The sequence below is a fragment of the Pithys albifrons genome, chromosome Z (genome assembly GCF_047495875.1).
Source record: "Pithys albifrons albifrons isolate INPA30051 chromosome Z, PitAlb_v1, whole genome shotgun sequence".
Taxonomy (NCBI): Eukaryota; Metazoa; Chordata; class Aves; order Passeriformes; family Thamnophilidae; genus Pithys; species Pithys albifrons.
The window spans coordinates 81992427-82010886 of record NC_092497.1 but is presented as its reverse complement, the minus strand read 5'-3'; the positions used below and the strand labels follow the sequence as shown (position 1 = coordinate 82010886).

General features: G+C 46.0%; 1 protein-coding gene and 1 long non-coding RNA gene across 5 annotated transcripts in view; one reads left to right on the top strand and one right to left on the bottom strand.

Annotated features, from left to right (window-relative positions):
* The window catches only part of SLC49A3 (solute carrier family 49 member 3), a 29073-nt gene extending 11932 nt beyond the window's left edge, over positions 1 to 17141 (bottom strand). For both annotated transcript variants that reach the window (XM_071579868.1, XM_071579869.1), the window contains exons 1-3: positions 16982 to 17141; positions 4716 to 4874; positions 3594 to 3813 (exon numbers count right to left, since the gene is read on the bottom strand). In XM_071579868.1, the coding sequence (XP_071435969.1) occupies positions 3594 to 3813; positions 4716 to 4874; positions 16982 to 17110 (508 nt within the window). In that variant the 5' untranslated portion in view covers positions 17111 to 17141. The remainder of the gene's footprint in view (positions 1 to 3593; positions 3814 to 4715; positions 4875 to 16981) is intronic.
* The window catches only part of LOC139684220 (uncharacterized), a 7191-nt gene continuing 5168 nt past the window's right edge, over positions 16438 to 18460 (top strand). For all 3 annotated transcript variants that reach the window (XR_011699885.1, XR_011699886.1, XR_011699887.1), the window contains exon 1: positions 16438 to 17854. This is a non-coding gene — a long non-coding RNA (uncharacterized lncRNA). The remainder of the gene's footprint in view (positions 17855 to 18460) is intronic.

Here is an 18460-nt window from a genome sequence, read left to right as displayed (position 1 = left end):
CATTAGGCAGATTGTTGTCAGCACGAGGTGTACCCTCACCTCTTTTCAGCACTAATGAGTCCATACCTGAAGTACTGCATCGAGTTCTGGGGGCCCCAGTGTGAGGGAATTAGGAACTTATTGTTCCAGAAAACAAAAAAGATGATTAAGGGACTGGAGATTCTGTAATGTGTGGAGACACTAAGAGAGCTGGGACTGATAAGCCTGAAGAAGCTAGTGGAAAGCAGTTTTGCAGAGAACAACATGGGGTCCAGGTGATTGCCAGTTGACCATAGGACAGCAATGCACCTTGCAGAAAGGTGTCCAAGAGCTTGCTGGGCTGCATTAGGAAGAGCATTGCCAGCAGGTGAAAGATAGTAATGCTTCCCTTCTACTAAGCCCTGGTGAGAAATATACCTAGTGCTGAGTCCACTGCTGGGCTCCTCAATACAAGATACTGAGGTCATGGAGCAAGTCCAGTCAAGGACCAAACAGAGGGTTAAGGGACTGGAACATCCCTCATACCTAAGGAGGTTAGGACAGCTGGGACTGTTTAGCCTGGAGAAAAGAACCTTGATCAGCAATTATACAGATGGAGCCAGACTTTTGTCAGTGGTGAACCAAGTGTAATACAGGAAATTCTACGTGAACATAAACTTCTTTACTGTGTTGTGGTTGAGCACTGAAACAAGATACTCAGATAAACTGCAATACCTTCATCCTTGGAGACAGTCAAAACTTAAATAGACATAAACCTGGGCAACCTGGTCTAGCCAGCCCTGGTTGAGCAAAGGGTTGGACAAGATGATCCGAAGAGGTGCCTTCCAACCTTACCTGTTGTAAGACTCTTCTGAGCCATCATTAATAGTGCTGTAGCACACAATTGTAGCATTTCTGCTCTGTACTTGAGAAAGTACTAGCTTATGATGCTGGTGAAAATTTACCTGCTTCTAAATACATGGACACAATTAGGAAACAATTTTCAAAGAGATGGATTAAATCTTCTCTGTTGGGGTAAAATGCAACTGATCTTTTTAGGGAACATCTGCAGGTTGTAGTGTGCAAAATAGCAAGCTGTTTCCACAAACCTTCATCATGCTGGAGTGGTTCCAGAAGGTATAGGTAAGGTTTGGAAATGTGAGCATTGGGCTAAAGTTCAAAGGACTGAGACAGTAATTACAAGGTTTCAGAGCTTTCTCTTCCTGGGAAGAGAAATTTTATGAGCCTAAACCTTCTGTGAATGGAAAGCTCACAGCAGTTGATCACCTGTACATTATGCAGCAGGGGTCCTGGTGGATTAGCTTGCAGTACTCTGCAATGAGGCTGTATGTTTTGTGACCAGTGATGCTGATGCACTGAAATGCTGCAGAGTACAGAAAATTACATACTGACAGACCACAGTAAATGAAGAATTCTATGGATGAAGCAGAGGTCAATTCAGTGAACTCAGACAACTCTTTCTGCTTCTGACATAGGAGAATTTCACATGGTCTTCACAGGAGACCAGTTCTTGGCCTTGCACTACTTCTCTGTGAGTAAGTCTCTAGCAGTGATGAGTAGGACCAAAATACAATAAACACCCAAGCTGAGTCATTAATCACTATGACAGCTGAGTCATAGTGATTTCAGCAGCTCAGCAGGATCCTGGGAGCAAGGTCCATATTTGTCACAAGAGCATGGGGAAGCCTACTCACTAACAGCAAGAGACTGTAGGGCCAGTTTCTGTGTGCAGCACTGACACACAGTGCTCTGACCACACTGGAGTGCTGAGTGCTACTTTGGCATTTACACAGGAAATGGGTATTGATAAACTAGGGCAAGATGAGAGAAAAAGCTCATGTGAGCAACAGGAAGACATGAAGACAAGTGGAAAGGAACACAGGTACATGTGGCTGTAAAGTGACTGGGTGGGAGACATTCAGTCTTTTTAGACAAAAGAGAGGTGATTCTGTCCATAACTACCTGACAGGTGCAACAAGACTGAATAGCTGGGGGATAAGGAGCTTAAAGATGAGAAGATATTAACATTTGCCAGTGAGGTAATTAACCACTGGAGTAAATGACTGGAGCTGTGGTAGATGCTCCTTTTAGGTAAAACTTAAATTTCCTTGAAATGAAATACTCATTTTGTACAGAAGACATTACCAGTATAACCAGGCATTATAAATGGAAGCAATCTGCAGGTGTTCCAGCAGAAAATAATCACAACCCATTCAGTCACCCTCTGATATCCCAGCATAGCAGAGACTGAACAGCTTCAGGTCTTGGGATTCTACTGTGCCTTGCTCTTCAGTTTTATTCTTACCATAGTCAAATCCACTTGGTCCTGTAAAGACTAAAGATGCTATGTGAAAAAAATGCTCTTTGGCTGCTCTGTCTGCTCCCTCTTAAAAAGAGCAAGTTGTCTGCAGGCTGGGGATCCTTCAGGACAGTGAAGCACTGAATGCCCAGTGGTCCTTGGTGGTACCTGTATGGTGACATACTGACAACAGAGCTCCTCCTTCAGCAGGGAAGGTGATGGTCTATCTCAGCATTGGGAAACAAGGTGAGTCATCAGGTCCACCCTATTCTAGGAAAGGCAGTGCAAAAATAATTTATTTGTTCTGACACCATAAATTCATTCTTACTAAACAACAGTGCCCATGCTCTAGGGTTGCAGAAGCATTGGGAATGCTGTATAGGGGTGCTCCTGTACTGCCCTTTTCCCTATGCCTATTCCTTCTTCACAACTCCAATGCAATGGGGAGGGAAGGCTGCTCTTGGTTAACAGAAGGACAGATGAAGCTCCCACACACATGTAGGTACAGTGAGATTTCCCAGCTGGAGCCACTGAGCCAGCCTAGTTTCTGGAGAACTTTTCAGGTTCTTGGAGAAAAGAGGAAGAGACTTCTTTGGCTGCTGGGTAAAATATCACCTGAAGGGAGGAAACAGGTCTGTCAAGTGCAATACCCTGTCTCCATCTGGGCACAAAGGAGCAAAGAGGGGCATGAGATTAGAGCAAGCTCATCTGGTGCCTCTCCTCTACTTTCCCAGCTTCCAGGCACTTAGTAAGGCAGGTGTGGTTTCTGCATGGGTCGTCCCACCGTTTAGCATCCCCAACATGTTTATGTGACCAGCTGAGGATATTCCATCTATGTATGCATACATACCAATTAGGAATACATACTTAGTCTTGCTACTGGACAAACCAGTGGACAAAACTGCCACAGCAATCTCACCTTACAGAATATGGCAGTTGTGACCACTGGCACAACATGCAATTTGGATATCTTCCTAAGAAGCTGCAAAATTAAAGCCACTGAAGATTCTGTACTTAGTAAGATGAAGGACTGTCCCCAGCCTCTATGATATTTAGGAAAAGGTGATAAGCTCATCATGGCAGCAAGAAAGAAGGTTAGGAGCCTGGGTGGCTTACTCTTAACATTGCATCTAGATGTGGCTTAGACCCTCCTCTTGCTCCCCTGTTTTGTTGCACATGGCTACAAGACTCCTGGGTCGAGCTGTGTTTGCAAGGGCAAATGACTGCAGTACAGATTTCCTCTGTCTGCTACCTCTGAAAAACAAATGCAGCAAGTTCTGGGAGGCAGGAATATTACAGTGAATTGATCACTTACCCATTGATGCAATCATATTTGCTGTTGCTCTCTGGTGGTCAGGAAACCATAGTGCTGCCAGCTTTGTTGGTGAAAAGATGATAAGAGGCTGCGCCAGTGCACAGAGGCATTGCCCAATAAACAGGTACCAGTAACTCCGGGAACCCAAGCTCAGGAATTTCAGAACACTGAACATCCGGGTGATGCTACCCATCATGTTCAGCCATGCACTCAGGATCACCTGCAGCAAGCAGAAACAGCCAGGGTTTGTGTACTGAAACCTGAAGAGCAGAACTTAATATAATAGACTAGCATGAGCTACAGTAGATGAAGTCCAGGAGACACTAGGTGTTGTTAATCACTGCCTGCAGACCATCCTCATCCATCTGGGCCACTGCAAGATGCTCCTGACCTATTCTGCCTCCTTAGATAGCAGTGTGCTGTTTTGGCCCCATATGACAACTACACCACAATTTATCTTATGTAATAGAGTATACTTTGGCATGGAATTGATGAGAAACCCAAAGTTCACTAATTACACCCTGTTGGCAAGTTTGTACCGTCACCCACATTTTGCTGTTACAATCCAAAGATCATGGCAATGAATCATCTGGCATATGGATTCTGCAAATGCTCTTTTATACCACTAGAATTCTAGTGTTTCAGTGCCACATTCCACAATACAATTCTGGGAAGACTGTATACAGATCCCAAGTTGGTTTAGCAGAGATCAAGCTCTGAGCTGACAGGGCTCTCTTGCTTGCATCCTGCCCTGTTGCTCCTTAAACTTGTTGGTCCTACAAACAAAATAGCTGTGCTAACACTTTTCCACAGCCAGTCCTACTCAGTTACAGCTAAGTCTTCATAGAGTCAGCTCACAGCATCTATTCCTGTCAGTTAGCCTAAATAATGTAAACGAAAGCCAGAAAAGGAAAGCAAGGGTGCAACATTATTCTGACTTTTCCCACTGCTCTCCACCCCAGAAGTGATGTGACAGCTGTTACTGAAATAGCATAGAGCTCTCAGCATGTTCATCCTCTGCAGCATTTGGCAAGATTCCCATTTAAAGCATCCATCTTAGTGCTTTGTGCATCTGCAATCTCAAGTGAAACTACCTCAGGGAAACAGAACACTTCAACTCACAGCACATCGGAGCCCGACACTGTCAAGGACCCATGTTGCCACCAGACCAAATGGGATCGAGATGAGGAGGTACACTATTGAGAGCCAGTTGACAGTCTCCAGGGAAATGTGGAAGTAGGCAGCTGTCTTATCAGCCACAGGAGCAAACGTCAGCCACAGCTGCAGAGTAGAGACCAAACACAGGTAAGCATAAACACCTCCAATAGAACAGAAATTCAGCATCCCCTCAAACTGAGTTATGAAGAGGCTCACTACCTCAGGTTCTCCCTGAAATTAGGATTTTAAGGCTGGTAATAAAAATTCAAACCCCCAGTGTCTGCATTTACTTGGCCCAGAGCAGGACCCCATCCATTTCACCATCTCATCTCCAGTCCTCTAGTCCTCATGCTGGAGACTGGCAAAAGCACAGATCAGTACCTTTTTCTGTCCCTATGTTGAACATGTTGGCCCTGATGCACTTACTTACCTGATATAACCAATCCTCCTACATTAGCATAAACAAAATAGAGGCTGCCACTTCAGACCAGTATTTATGGTTCCATTGGTAACTCCTGGATGTGGCCTTGTAAGAACAACTTTGCTGTATGTCAAGCAAGATATACATTATTCCATACTCTCCTATATACATTCCACTGTTTAAAAGGGCCTAGAAATTTGCATTTTTCAATGTATCAGAATACATAGCATAAAAGGTACGCAAAGAAAAGGTACATAAAGAAAAGGTACTTTAATAATTATCCATATTTTTCTTCAAATGCCATATCTGAAAGTATCTCCATAAACCTTGTTTGAGGTACTGGTTTCATAGTTCCTGTCTGCTTCTGGTTTCTTATGGGAATGACAAGATCTGCTTGATCCTGAAATCAGGTCCTGAGATCATGCCCACAAGAAACAAATGTCTCGTGGTACTTTTCAAAAAGACTGGCCTAACCCAAGCACAGGTTTCAATAATGTGGAGGTAAGCTACTCCACCATCAGAAGATGATCTTGCTGCTGCTGAATACTCAAGATTATAAAGTTTGCAGAAATGTGAACAAAAATGTCAGATATAGCTTTTTACAAAAGAACTCCAGCCACTGTCACTTTCCAGGTACCCCTCTCTGCTATCACAAGCTTCCTCTTCATAGCCTGCATTCTGCAAACAGAATCATCAGCAGCATTAATATGTAAATGAAAAAGGGCTTGGGTAACATCAGAGGAAGGAGTGTCCCTACACTCTACTTGTTATTTCCAGTGTTCTAGTTTTCTCTTATATGCTAGGGACTATAAAAACTACCACACTAGACAGGAGAAGGAGAGATGTGTAAGCGTAGCCACATGCAAATCATTGTTCAGCCAGGCTTTTCTCTTCACAGGGACACAATGAGTAAATGGTAGTAACAGAGAAGTTTTGAATGTATTATCAGCATCCTTGAAAGGACTCCTAGCATCAGCCCTTTCCTCTTCTCTGGAAGCAGCTGGCATGCCTTAACTCCTACATTCAACTCAAAGCTCACATCATCATGCTGGGCACGGACATATCCATGTGACATCAGTCAAAGGTCTGGCAGGGGACAGATTTGGTATTTACTCAGCTTCTGCAGTCAGGTGGATGAATATGCTGGGTGCTTAAGGAAACTCTTAGACAACAAACAGTCTATTACAGATTACTGCCCAGATTTTCACCATACTGGGATGGGAATGTAAATGTTGAAGGCTAATGTAACTATTAAAATGTTAAAAGAATCACCAAGGCATGAGCATTAGTTTATGAAATGCTAAACTGATGCTAAACAAATCCCGGCTGTGTAGTTCCACAAGTACCAATTCTCAGTTCCTCACTGCCTTCCAGATGGGGGTGATGAAACACTGTACTAGGAACCAATGTAATCAAAGAGATGATACATTTTGTAAGCCAGCTTCAGATACATTTGCACCCCTCTGTTCCTCTGTACAAGGTGCTCGCCCGTGCCTGACATCATTAGGAGCGTGATGCCACAAGCCAGAGTACAGCATTATGTGTTCAGTGACTGTATGCATCTATGCAAGGTGGGATCAAGATCAAGCACTCTTGCACATTTCCATTAGACCTACTAAAACCATTCCTTGCTAAAAACCAAGCATATCCTGAACAAGAACTCCAGTTCTAGCATATGTGTACCAGAGCAAAGAGAGCAGCAAGTTGCCTCCTATTCAAGACTGAGCTTGTTCCTCAAAATGGGTTTCTTCATGGATATGGAGAGAAAAAGTATGTTTCATTGTTTACCATGTGTTGCTCTAACAGAGAAATTCAGAACTAGGCAATGGAGTTCAAAGGTGTAACTATAGTCAGAAGCCACCAAATGCCCTTGCAACAGAGATGGCGCTGTGGAGTTTTGCCAACACAGGGAAATAGTGAATCAGTACGTTGTCACCTACTGCTTTTGGTCTTCCCAGCTGTGATAACTTCATCCGCAGCTCTGCTGCCGGGAGCTAGAGTCCTTATCCTACATGCTTTTCTGAAACACTGCCCTGCCAAGGCTGGTACTTACACAGGGATTGCCCTGATATAAGTCCCCTCAGGCAGAAGAAGTAAAAAAGATACAGTTCTTTCTTGGTGAGGTCAAAGTCCTGTAACCTCCAAAGATGCAGAAGAGAGAGAGAGAGAGAGAGGTTTCATTTTTTTCACTCACCAAGAGCCATTGTCTTAACTCAGCTTCAGACCACCAAAACCACAAAATCACAGAATGACAGATATTCTGATTTGGAAGTGACCCATAAGGATTGTTGAGTTCAACTCTTAAATAAATGGCCTGTATGAAAGGTCCCCACTGTAGATCACAGTGAAAGATACAGGAGGAGACAGAATGTATGGGGTTACAGGATGCCAGCCCCAAAATCTGACTGCTTCTGGGACAGATAAAGGAAGAAGAAACAGAAAAACAGACACCTCTGCCCTTGTGGGGTTGTTCAGTCCTTGAACTTGTTCAGTCCCTGCAGAAGACCCACTTTGTGGAAATAAACCCTGTGCTCTGGTCAAGCTGCACTCATCTCCTTTGCCTGAGAGGCCACACAGAACTACAGCATCAGTGTGAGGTGCAGAGGGCATCAAGAGGAGCCTGTGTAACACACTGCACTGCTTTGTCCATGTCCACATGCGCTTCTCTGAAGGTAACTCAACAGATGGCACAATGTGAATTCCTGACTGCAACGGTGACAAGCAATTTTCATTCACCTACTGTAGCTTATGTCCCTTCAGAGCCCTGTTAGGGCTACAATTAACCAAAAACTTTCATCGCACTTAGACAAAATTCTCAACTTGCCACAAGTTGGAATGGATGATGTTGGAAGTCAACAGCAGTCCACTTTCTGGGCCACGCCATGTTAGGTCAAGAGATTCATTCAGAAGCCCATGCAGAACTACAAAAGCATGGGGCTCTCTCTCCTTTGAAGACCCATGAGTTTGTAAGCCACAAGGAGTTTGTGAGCCTAATTCCCTAACACTTGGCAAAACCCATTTCCCAGCATTACCTCACAGACTCAGCATTATTTGCTCTCAAATAAAGCATCTCCTGTAGTATACATGAGTTATCATTGGTAAAGTTCACTCATGTTGTACACCACAGAATTCGCTCCTTCAGCATTTGGTATGGACTTTTCCCTCCTTTCAGATATGCATCTAGCAGGATGTTGGAATAGCTGCTGGAATAAAATACACTATTTCTGCTCCAAATGCAGAAATTTTATTTCCCACACTCTTCTCCTGAGCTCAAGCCATAGAAGCAGATTCACCTCACTGTGATTTCTGGGTTAAGAGACAGCAAAAGCTTCAGTGCATACTAGTCTGGCTGGAACTCATACCTCATGTCTCAGTTTCAAAGAAACTAAGATGTCTATCTGGACTAGGAGTGGGCCTCTTCCCAAAAACCACCATAACCTTTGAATTTAAGAGACTTTAATCAGAAAATGCATAGAAGAGGATCACAGTTCTTTACTACAAAGATATATATATATCTATATCAATATCTATCTATCTATCTAAAACAAAAATCAGAACAGAACAAACAGCAACACCATAACCAAAACTTTCAAACAAATCAAGTCCTGCCTCTGCCCCTTCAGTGCTGTTCCATTTACAGATGGCAGGAGGCGATGCCACACCTCAGGAGGCGGCGGCCACGAAGAGTCACTCCCAGGCTCCAGTGAGGCAAAGACGGGGCACAGGGAGAGGTGCTCGCTCTGAAACTCCCATGGGAATGGTGTCCACAGTGACAGACTAAAAGGTTTCCCATGAGCAGTGCAAAGACCCTCTCCTGCCATGCTTTGTCCCAAAAAGCATTGTGGGGGAAAGGGGCAGCAACTCCTCTGCAAGTGGTTCCCACCAAGGAACGGCACAGGGCACATGGAGTTGGGGGGCAAGCCAGAAAAGGGACTCCTTCCCAGTATTTCCACCAGGCCAGCAAGTGAAGGCCAGCACTCCTATAGGCCAAGGAGAGTAGTGAGGCCAGCACCAGGAAGAACTTCTCTCCCTCCTCTCCTCACTTCCCCCAGTCCTCCCTCAGCCATCACGCTGGAATGCAAAGCTATCAGCCATTCCTTTGTTTAGGCTTTTAGACAGTTAGCTAGTTCTGGGAGAAGGTAGTAGGGGACTGAGCTTCAGCAAGCCATCTCATCCTGGCTCTTCAACTCCCAAATTACTGTATTGGTAAGGGAGAGAAAAAAATTCCATGGAAGATTTTGAAACCACAATGCTTCAGCACATACCCTTCTATAAAAACCTTGTGCTCCACACAGCAGGCACAGGCCATGCCTGATCACTAGAAAAAAAAAGGACAGAAACATTTTCCACCTAGAGTCTGCTTATATCCTTAATTGTAGGGGGGACCCCTCCACACATTCTTTAACAATGGAGCATGTAGGACAACCAAGGAAAGCAAGGGCACTGACAATCAAACCACCTGATTGGTACAGATGTTGGAGGAGTAGGGGCTCCACTTTCAGCTCTCCCTCCCTTTGCTTTAATCTTCTTTTAGCTGACATTTTGATTTTATTTTTCCTGTACCTCCCAGAGACTGCCTAGTCCCTTCTCCATTAACTGAGGCTTAATGTCCATTAAAGGGCACAGACAAGAAAGATGGAGAGGGACTTTTCACAAGGCATGCAGCAGTAGAACAACACAGAATGGCCATAAAGTGAATGAAGGCAGATTTAGATTAGAGATAATGAAATTTACTGTAAGGTCGATGAACCACTGGAAAAAGTTGCCTGGAGAAGTTGTCGACTTCCAGTCCCTGGAAGTGTTCAAGGCCAGGCTGGATGAGGTTCTGAGCAACCTGGTTTAGTGGAAAGTGTCCATGCCCACGGCAGGAGGATTTGAACTTGATGTTCTTTAAGGTCCCTTCCAGACCAAACCATTCTATGATTATATGATCGTGATTCTATAATTGCAAGCCTGCAAGGGCATTCCTGTAACCAAGAACAAGTTATACTTGTTCTCATCCTGATTCCCTTTTTAAGTTTTTCTGATATCTTTGTAAACCCTTAAACTGATCTCAGATAGGGACCCAGCCCTCTTCCTCCCAGAATCAGCCCAAACCCTCTCATCTTCCTTCTGCTCTCATTCCCCTTCCACCTCTATCTCCTTGTGGTTCAGTTCTTCCATCCTATTTCCCTTATTGTTTCCACATCCACACAGATTCTCCAGGAACTATTTCACCCACAAGGGCCAGTTTCCCTCCACGCATTCCAAGGGAGCCCAGAATTTGTCCTCCCTCCCATTTCTGCAGGATGTTGCTGGGTGAGCTGTGAGACATCAGTTCTGTCTGCAATGCTAGCAAGATGATGGCTGAAGGCATCATCCAGACTCTACTCTCTGTACTCCATACAGACTCTACTCTTTTCTACAACAGGCATGAGCTGCAGAAGGCAGCACACACAACACAGCCCCAGGATTCTTGGAGCTCAAAGTGCACTAATGATATGTTGATGCATCACAGGTTTAACCAGGCACAGCCATGCCAGAAGCAGTACAAAAGATGTTTTTCATGAAAGGCAAGCTGGTAATCAATGCCTACTTTCCTCCTCAACAAATCAAGATTTTAGAAGTGAAAAACAAAATATTTGCAGAAAGGCAAACACATGCAATCAGGCAGGGCAGAAATTGCTGCTTAGAAGGTGATGTAGGACATCTTTCTGTGCCATGGAGGCTGCCTCTTTCCCTTTGAGACCAGGCTATGAAGCCCTTACACCACAGTTCTCATCTTTGAGGTTAAAAAGGGCACACAGTCTGGAAGCAAACAGCCCCTGGCTTCAAACAAAGGTATCCACGCTGACAGAGGAGTCTAGGAAACTAGGACAGAGGCAGGATCTTCAGAAAAGGTCATATCCTTGCCGAGATATCTCTTAAACTCTGCAGCTCTGAGGAGAAGCAGCAGGACAAAACGATCAGGCAGCAGCAGCTGTGTGCGCATGTGTATCTACAGGGGCACTGCTGGAGCAGACAAGTGTGCCTGAGGAGCGTGTGCACCCTGCCCTGGAGCATGCCAGTCTCCACTTGTGCAGCTCTTTTCTCTCACAAGTACACTAAAAGGTGGTGTAAGCCCTCCAGATGGTGAGTCAGGAACCACTCAGCCAAGCCTGAACCAGCTCCAGGTCCCTACTCCCCTGCTTGCTCACTCTGACAAAGCACAGAAAAGGGCAGCCAACACTCTCAGCTCCATTATTCTTTTTCTGTGTCTCCAGTGCAAGAAAACAAGAAAAAGCTCCTCTCCTGAAACACAAATTTCCAACTTGTTTGGCTTTACAGTAAGTAGGCAAACAGGAAGGAGGTATTTGCTGCAGCAGTTTACTGCTATGGCAGCTGTGAGCACACCATGAATACTCTTAAACATTACATCTCTGGGTGAAAAAAAACACACTTAAACCCACAGCATCAGTTGGACAAAACAAATCCAGGGAGAAAGCACAGAAAGAGTTATGTCACCCCTCACCAGCAATGCTGCAAGAGATGCAATGCTGGGGATAAATCACCTAAGCCTAGCTGTGGCCAGAACATCCTCTCTGGGTTCAGGACTTCAGGCAGCAAAAGAATTATGCTAATGTCTATGGTGCTTATGGTCTTGTCAAGTTAAGGCATAGATTTGTTTCTTAAACCGCACTGTCAGCGAGGAATTCTGAGAATAGCTGTATTTACGGAATGAGAACTAATTCCTGCTAAGGCAGTACCTGCCCTTTACAGCAAAGAGATAGGGGCTTTCAACCTCAGGCCAGTAATAGAGGTGCAGTAAGAGGCTATTTATCATTGGTGTAAAAGTCTCCATTATAGGATTACCTCACTGTGCTCTGGTGTAGTGGTTTTACTTAGGCCTCAAATTGGCAGGCTCAGAAAATCTTTGTGGATTTGGAGACAACTATCACCTGACTGGGTAACCAAGGAAGTATTTCATACCAGATGATGCAAACTTAAGATATGTGTGCAGCAGTGGGGCGTGTTAGGTCAGTGCCATTATCGCTGGAGCGCAGAGAAGACTGCTACAGTTGTTCTGCTCTGTTGGGTCATCCTCCTGCTGCCGCTACATCGTATTTTGTTTTAGTTTCAGGGAAGTAAGAACATTTTGTTGTTACTCTTTATGTTTCTTGTTAGGTGTCTTTTAGAGTCTTATAGATCTAGACTTTATATTAACTGGGGAGGGGGAGGTTATTTCTTGTTATATATATGTAACTTGTGTAAGTGGGTGTTATATTGTAGTTTTCTCTCAATTTTCTCTTTTCTGTATAAATACATATAGTTAATTTCAGCATAAATCTAGTTTGAAGGGATTTCCTCCCCCCCCCCCCCTTTCTTTTTCCCTTGGCTGGTTGTGGGGGTGGGGGGGGAAGGAGGAACACTTTTTCTCTGTCTTGGACAGTTGGCATTTTGCCAGCTCAAACCCAAGACAGATTAATGGTGGAGATGCCGGGGAAAATCAAGGATGCTGGCAAGTGTCCCGGAAGCTTGTCAGGGTTCCCAGGAGCATTGTTATAGAAACGTTCCTTGGTATCTGCATTGTTTCACATTCATAACAAATAAGATAAACAATGTTCTCTTGCTACTGGATGCTCATTTTATTCCTTTTACTGACTGTTTTTGTGAGTTCAAACAGCTCGACTTGTGCCTTCTATGAACGCAGCCACACAAGAGAGAGGCTTTACAGCCCAAAAGACCAGTTTTTCTCTCCTGCCTCACCTCGACAAAGAGCAAACCCCAAGTATGAGTCACGTGGTGAACTGTGGCCATTCTTGTGTGATCAGGGGAAAGACATGAGGAGGTGGGACAGTGCATCTACTTCTGTACTTGAAGTTCAGGTATGGAAGTCAAGACGTAAGAAAGCTGGTAAAAAAACGCTGTCCACATGTTGAAGCAGAGATCCCAGAACAGAGCCAAGAACCGTGATTAAGCCGCCCTGCCTCCAGCCGGGAGGAGGAGGAGAACGACCAAGTCTACTGGACATTGCTGAACCGGAAAACTAGCCAAACTGTACCTCTACACTGACTTGTAGATGACAGTCAGTGCCCCTCTGAGGGTGGCTGGACCGATAAAAGAAGATTAATTGAATCACAGAGAGGCCCATGTGGGCTGTTGATGTGTGGCAGGACACTGCTGCTTGAGTAGAATTTGTGGAGATTCATCATGTGGATGCTCATGTGCCCAAAGGCTGAGCTAATGAAGGAACATCACACCTGGACTGGCATAAGGGAGAGTTGTTCCTGGCTCAATGGGCCCATGATGCCTCAGGCCACCTGCAGGTGGACGAGGCCGAGGGGTGGATTTAACCATGGACATTATTTCCCAGGTTATCCGCTATTGTGAAACCCCTGAGAAGGGGACGGAGACCCCAGTGTGGGGCCAGTAACCCCAGTGTGGGGATGGTGACCCTAATGAGGGTATGGTGACCCCTGAGAAGGGGATGGGATGATCCCAATGTGTGCCTCAAGGACATTTAACCTTGAGAAGAAAAAAAAGGTAACTTGCATTTCGAGTTCTGTGTTGCAGGACACAGACCATCAGATGAAGAAGACCTGAGCTGAACTGGTGTTGGTGTCCAATGATGAACTGTTTTTTCCTGCCTGAAGTACCTATCCCATCCTAACGGACTATCGCCTACAATATGGAGGGGTGGAAGATGGCCCTGGAAAGAATAAAGACTGTTTAAGCGCAGGAATAGATAGATTGAAGATGTAATATGGTATGGAATAAGGAGTGAAATGTTATGGGTTTAGCCAGGTAGGTCTAAATTTAGGTTTTAAAGTTCAGACTAGGCCTGAAATTGTCAGCTGTCTTGAGCTGGGCTGAGCTAGCTAACAGCTGACTTCTTCTAGCCAATAATATTGTATTCCATACCATATTACATCATCTCAGAAGGGGTAAGAGCTGGTGTGTGGGTGTGGGTTAGTTAGTTCCATCATGGCTGAAGTAAGAAGAGAACATCTGGCAGCTCCTCTATTGTGCTAGGCCCTGCTCCAGCTACTGCTGCTTGCATTTTGTTTGAGTTCAGGGAAGTGGAAACATTTTGTTGTTACTCTTTCTCCTTGCAGGGTGTCTTTTAAAGTACTTATAAATCTAAAGTAATACACTTTGTATTAACTGGGGAGTGAGAGGTTATTTCTTGTTATAGATATATATATATAACTTGTGTAAGTGTGTGTTATATTGTAGTTTTCTCTTAATTTCCTCTTTTCTGTATAAATACATACAGTTAGTTTCAGTATAAACCGAGAGAAAAAGGGTTTTTTCCCTCTCCCTCTTCTTTTTCCCTTAGCTGGTTTGGGGGGAGGAGGAACCCTTTCTCTCTGTCTTGGACAGCTGGTGCTTTGCCAGCTCAACCCAAGACATCTGGTTAATGAAGGAATTTCACAGGATGATCTAGAGCACGGGGGTATAGGGAAGAGTGGCCCTTTCACTGCCACATGGTCTGTCCTGGCTTTGCTCAACCATACCCAAAACCACACTGAACTAAGAAATACTCCTTTCTCAGCCTGCCCTTCCTGCATGATCAAGTGTCCTTTCCCATAGCTAAGTTGCTTCTGCCTTGTCTTTCTGACAATGACAGTGTGCCCCTCTCAGGCCATTTACAGACCATGTATATGGGCCAGAGTGGGGAATACAGGCATCATCCTGGAATCTTGGTCCATCAGATGGGGTCCAAGTCAAACAGTCCAAAAGTCATGTGTCCTTACCACATATATTTGCAGATAGCCTGACACAGGAGTACACAGCACAAAGTGTTGCATGCAACAATTGCACAGGAATTGAGGAAACAGCTTAACTTGCAAGGCAATTTTTCACACAACAGAACTGGTAAATTTTTAAACAGCAACCAACTATTTTGATTTCATGGACTTTCAGTCACTCCATTTTAATGTGATTTTTATCAGGAACATTGAGGAGAAACTTTACCATCAGTAAATGTTTGATTCCAACTTTTTATGTCAGCATACTTGCCATTCCAGACCTTTGCAATGACTTAGAAACAGTATTTCCACTCTAGGACTAGGCATCCAGTTCTGAAGTAATGAAGTTTCAGCCTAATTTCATACTGTTGAAAAATAATACTGCGGACAGTCAGGAAGTTGTCACGAGAACAAGAAGGCAGACAACAGCTCAGTCTTGCAGGTCTATAAAGTTTTCAGCAACATGACTCAGAACACAGTTACACTTCCACATGCACTAAAAGGATCTTTTTAACTAACACTCCAGTTTCACTGTAACGGTTTCAGCAAAGACAAAATCTGACAGCACATTCCTGAAAAGGCTTCGTACAGCTACCTTCACCCATGCTGTCAGTGTCCAATTTTAGAAGGGTGGGTTTTTTTCTTCTGCTGTGTCAATGTAACTACATGCAAGCAGTGGAGTTTTTCCACCAGGCAGTACTTTTACACTCTTAAAGGATACATGGATTTTCTATTGAGAAAGTGCATTCTATTTTTTCCCCATATAGAGTGAAATTCTGACTATGAGTTTCCATTTCTCTACTCCAGCACTCTTGCATCATGTAACACCTAATGCTCCTTCCAGCGTTTAAATGTTTCCAGGTTACAGGGCCTGATCTTGTCTGTCAACCACTCTGCATTCACAGCATGGTAATCCTCAAGCACATGAATAATTCTACATCAGTTTGATAATTATCAACAACGTCCTCAGTAACTTGATGAGCAAAGATCTGGGCTTCTATCTTGTACAGTAAGCCTTGGAAAATCTATGAGTTGATCTCAATAATTACAGAACTTAATTTAAATCTGTTCAACAGGTGAGGTGTGATCTGACATCCCATTTTTTCCCCAGTCCTTCAGAGTAAGGCAGTAAGGGTAGCCAATAAGAAGTTCACATGACTACCTGTTTACTGCAGAATCACTCCTATAGTGTCCTGCATGCACAACAAACCGTGAAACGAAACACAGTTGCCCTTTTTCTGACCAAACAAATCCACTGTCACAGGCCAGCAATGAGGCCGAGCCAAGCCCTGCTCCTCTCCCACGGCGTTTCAACACTGTTCTGCTATTCTTAGCCTTGAAACATGTGACCCTCACAGACGCTGAATACATTCTGTGTCTCCCTATGGCCTATGAAGGGGACTCGGCAGCCACTTCTGCTGTGCTCCAGGACACATTGGGCTTCATCCCAGTCGGACTTGACGCTGCAGTACTTCCTGCTGTGCTCTGGGAGATCACACACAACCTCCCGCCCCATCCTGCCCTGCCCCTGTCCCCACCCCTCAGAGCCCCGGATCCCACCGGTGAGGAAAGGAAGCGTACGGGCCGAGGTCGTAACCACAGAAACAAAGTTCAAAAGGAAAAGCCACTTATTGGGTCCCTACGGCACGGCAAGGCTGAGGCTTCTCTCTGCTTTGCGCATACAACAGAATCACGGAGCTCCCAGGTGAGGGGGCGGATCTGAGACAGGGCACTGGGACAGAGCCCTGAGGATTGTCTGGCTGCTTCTAGGAAGAAATAGGAGGGGGTTTTGGCTCCGACAAGCAAAGTCCGCCCGTCCTGCCTCCGCAGCACCAGCAGCCGGCAGAGCTGCTCTCTATAGCCCCTGCACAGAAAGGCAGGAGAAGGGCGAGCTGGGTGTGCTGCCTGCGCTGCGCCTCCGCCTCTGCTCGGGCACTCCGGTGCTGCCGGCGGCTGCGCCCCATCCCACCACCCTGCTCGCCCCTCGGAGCGTCCCACCGCCCTCCCGCCCCAAGTCGGCCGCGGGAGCTCCAGTCGCCCCACTCCCTCGGCGAGGGACGCGGGGCCGGGCCGGGCGGTGCCGCCGCCGCCGCACTCACCATGGCGTTGGAGCAGTTCAGCAGGCACACGGCGGCCAGCAGGAGCCACCGCCGCCGGTACGCCTTGAACTCGGCCAGCCTCCCCAGACTGCGTTCCCCCAGCAGGCTCGTCGCCTCGGTACCCTCCATCGCGGCTCGGCTCGGCTCGGCTCGGCACGGCACGTCCGGCCCCGCCCCTCCGCCCTCTCCGGCCTCCCAGGGGAGGCCCCGGTCCCCGTTGTGCCACCGCCCAGGCCCGGCACGGCGCGGCCTGACCGCCCTGTCTCCCTGCGGGGCTGCGCCGAGCGGGGCGCCCGCCCTTCCCCGCGGGTCCGGCCGCCGTGCCCGCGGAACCCCACGTGTGCCCCGCCGCGTTCTCATCGGGGAAGAGCTCGGCGCTCCTAAACAGGGCTGCTGAGGTGCGCGTCAAGTGGGACGCCCTGGCGAGGAGACGCTTCTTGCCCTTGTGTCGTTAAAACTACAGCAGCATCACCAGCCATCACTAATGCCCGCCGACGGGTCCACCTTACCATAGGAGTCACGCTCTTGCTTTCGGGCAGCACCGGAGCGGCAGCTTCAGCGGCTGGGGATGCTGGTGGTGGCAGGAGGAGGGAGAAGCCATGTGGAAGCAGCCTGTCCGAGGAGTGATGGTTTACTGGAGTAGAAGAGGGACTAGAGAAGAATAAAAGAGGATGTTAAGACCCACAGGGGTCTATCAGCCACGAGATATATAGTTTACCTACGGATTTATATGACTGGTTTCGCTGCAGACAGCAGTATCCCCAGTGCAGAGACACCCACAGTAGTGGATATTTCCTCAAAAACTCACCCAGAGAAAAAGCCAAGAGTGCAAAGGAAACCCCCCCGGCTTTCCAATAAGACCTATGACTTCAGGTGGGTTGATAGGTAGTGCCTGGATGTCTTTCACCCTACTCTGAGATGTAATCACCCCCTCACACCCAGGACACCCCCACTGCTCAGCCTCAGGAGTACCGAGGCAACAGGCTTCCAGAAATGCCTCCAAAATACTACCATCCACTATATCATCTGTTATTCAGCTGTTTGAAATCCTTGTGCCATTCCTCGCCACAACCTGCTAAGAGCACACTGCCTTCTCAGTCAGAGGCTGGGGTCACTTACTGTGAGAAGGACTTTAATCCAAATGCTTTGAGTGGATAGGAAAGGTTATCCTTATGCAAGTATTCTCTCATGGGCAACTTCAGCTGAAAATTTTCGAGGGGGTGTGAGGGGGGAGTAGGAAGTGGACAGAGGAGTGAGAAGAAACCATTTTTACCCCTTGTCGAGCCTGCTGTTTCAGGATAAAGAAAAGTATAGGATGTTTCCTAGTAAGCAAGATTTACTGCCTGATAGATTGTGCCTTCTAGTCTGTCTCAGCTGGAACTGGGTGTTGACATTTAGTAATAGCAGTTGGCATTTTGTTATAGCAAGTGAAAATATTAAGGTAATATTATTGATTGACATGTACCTCTTTTTATAAAT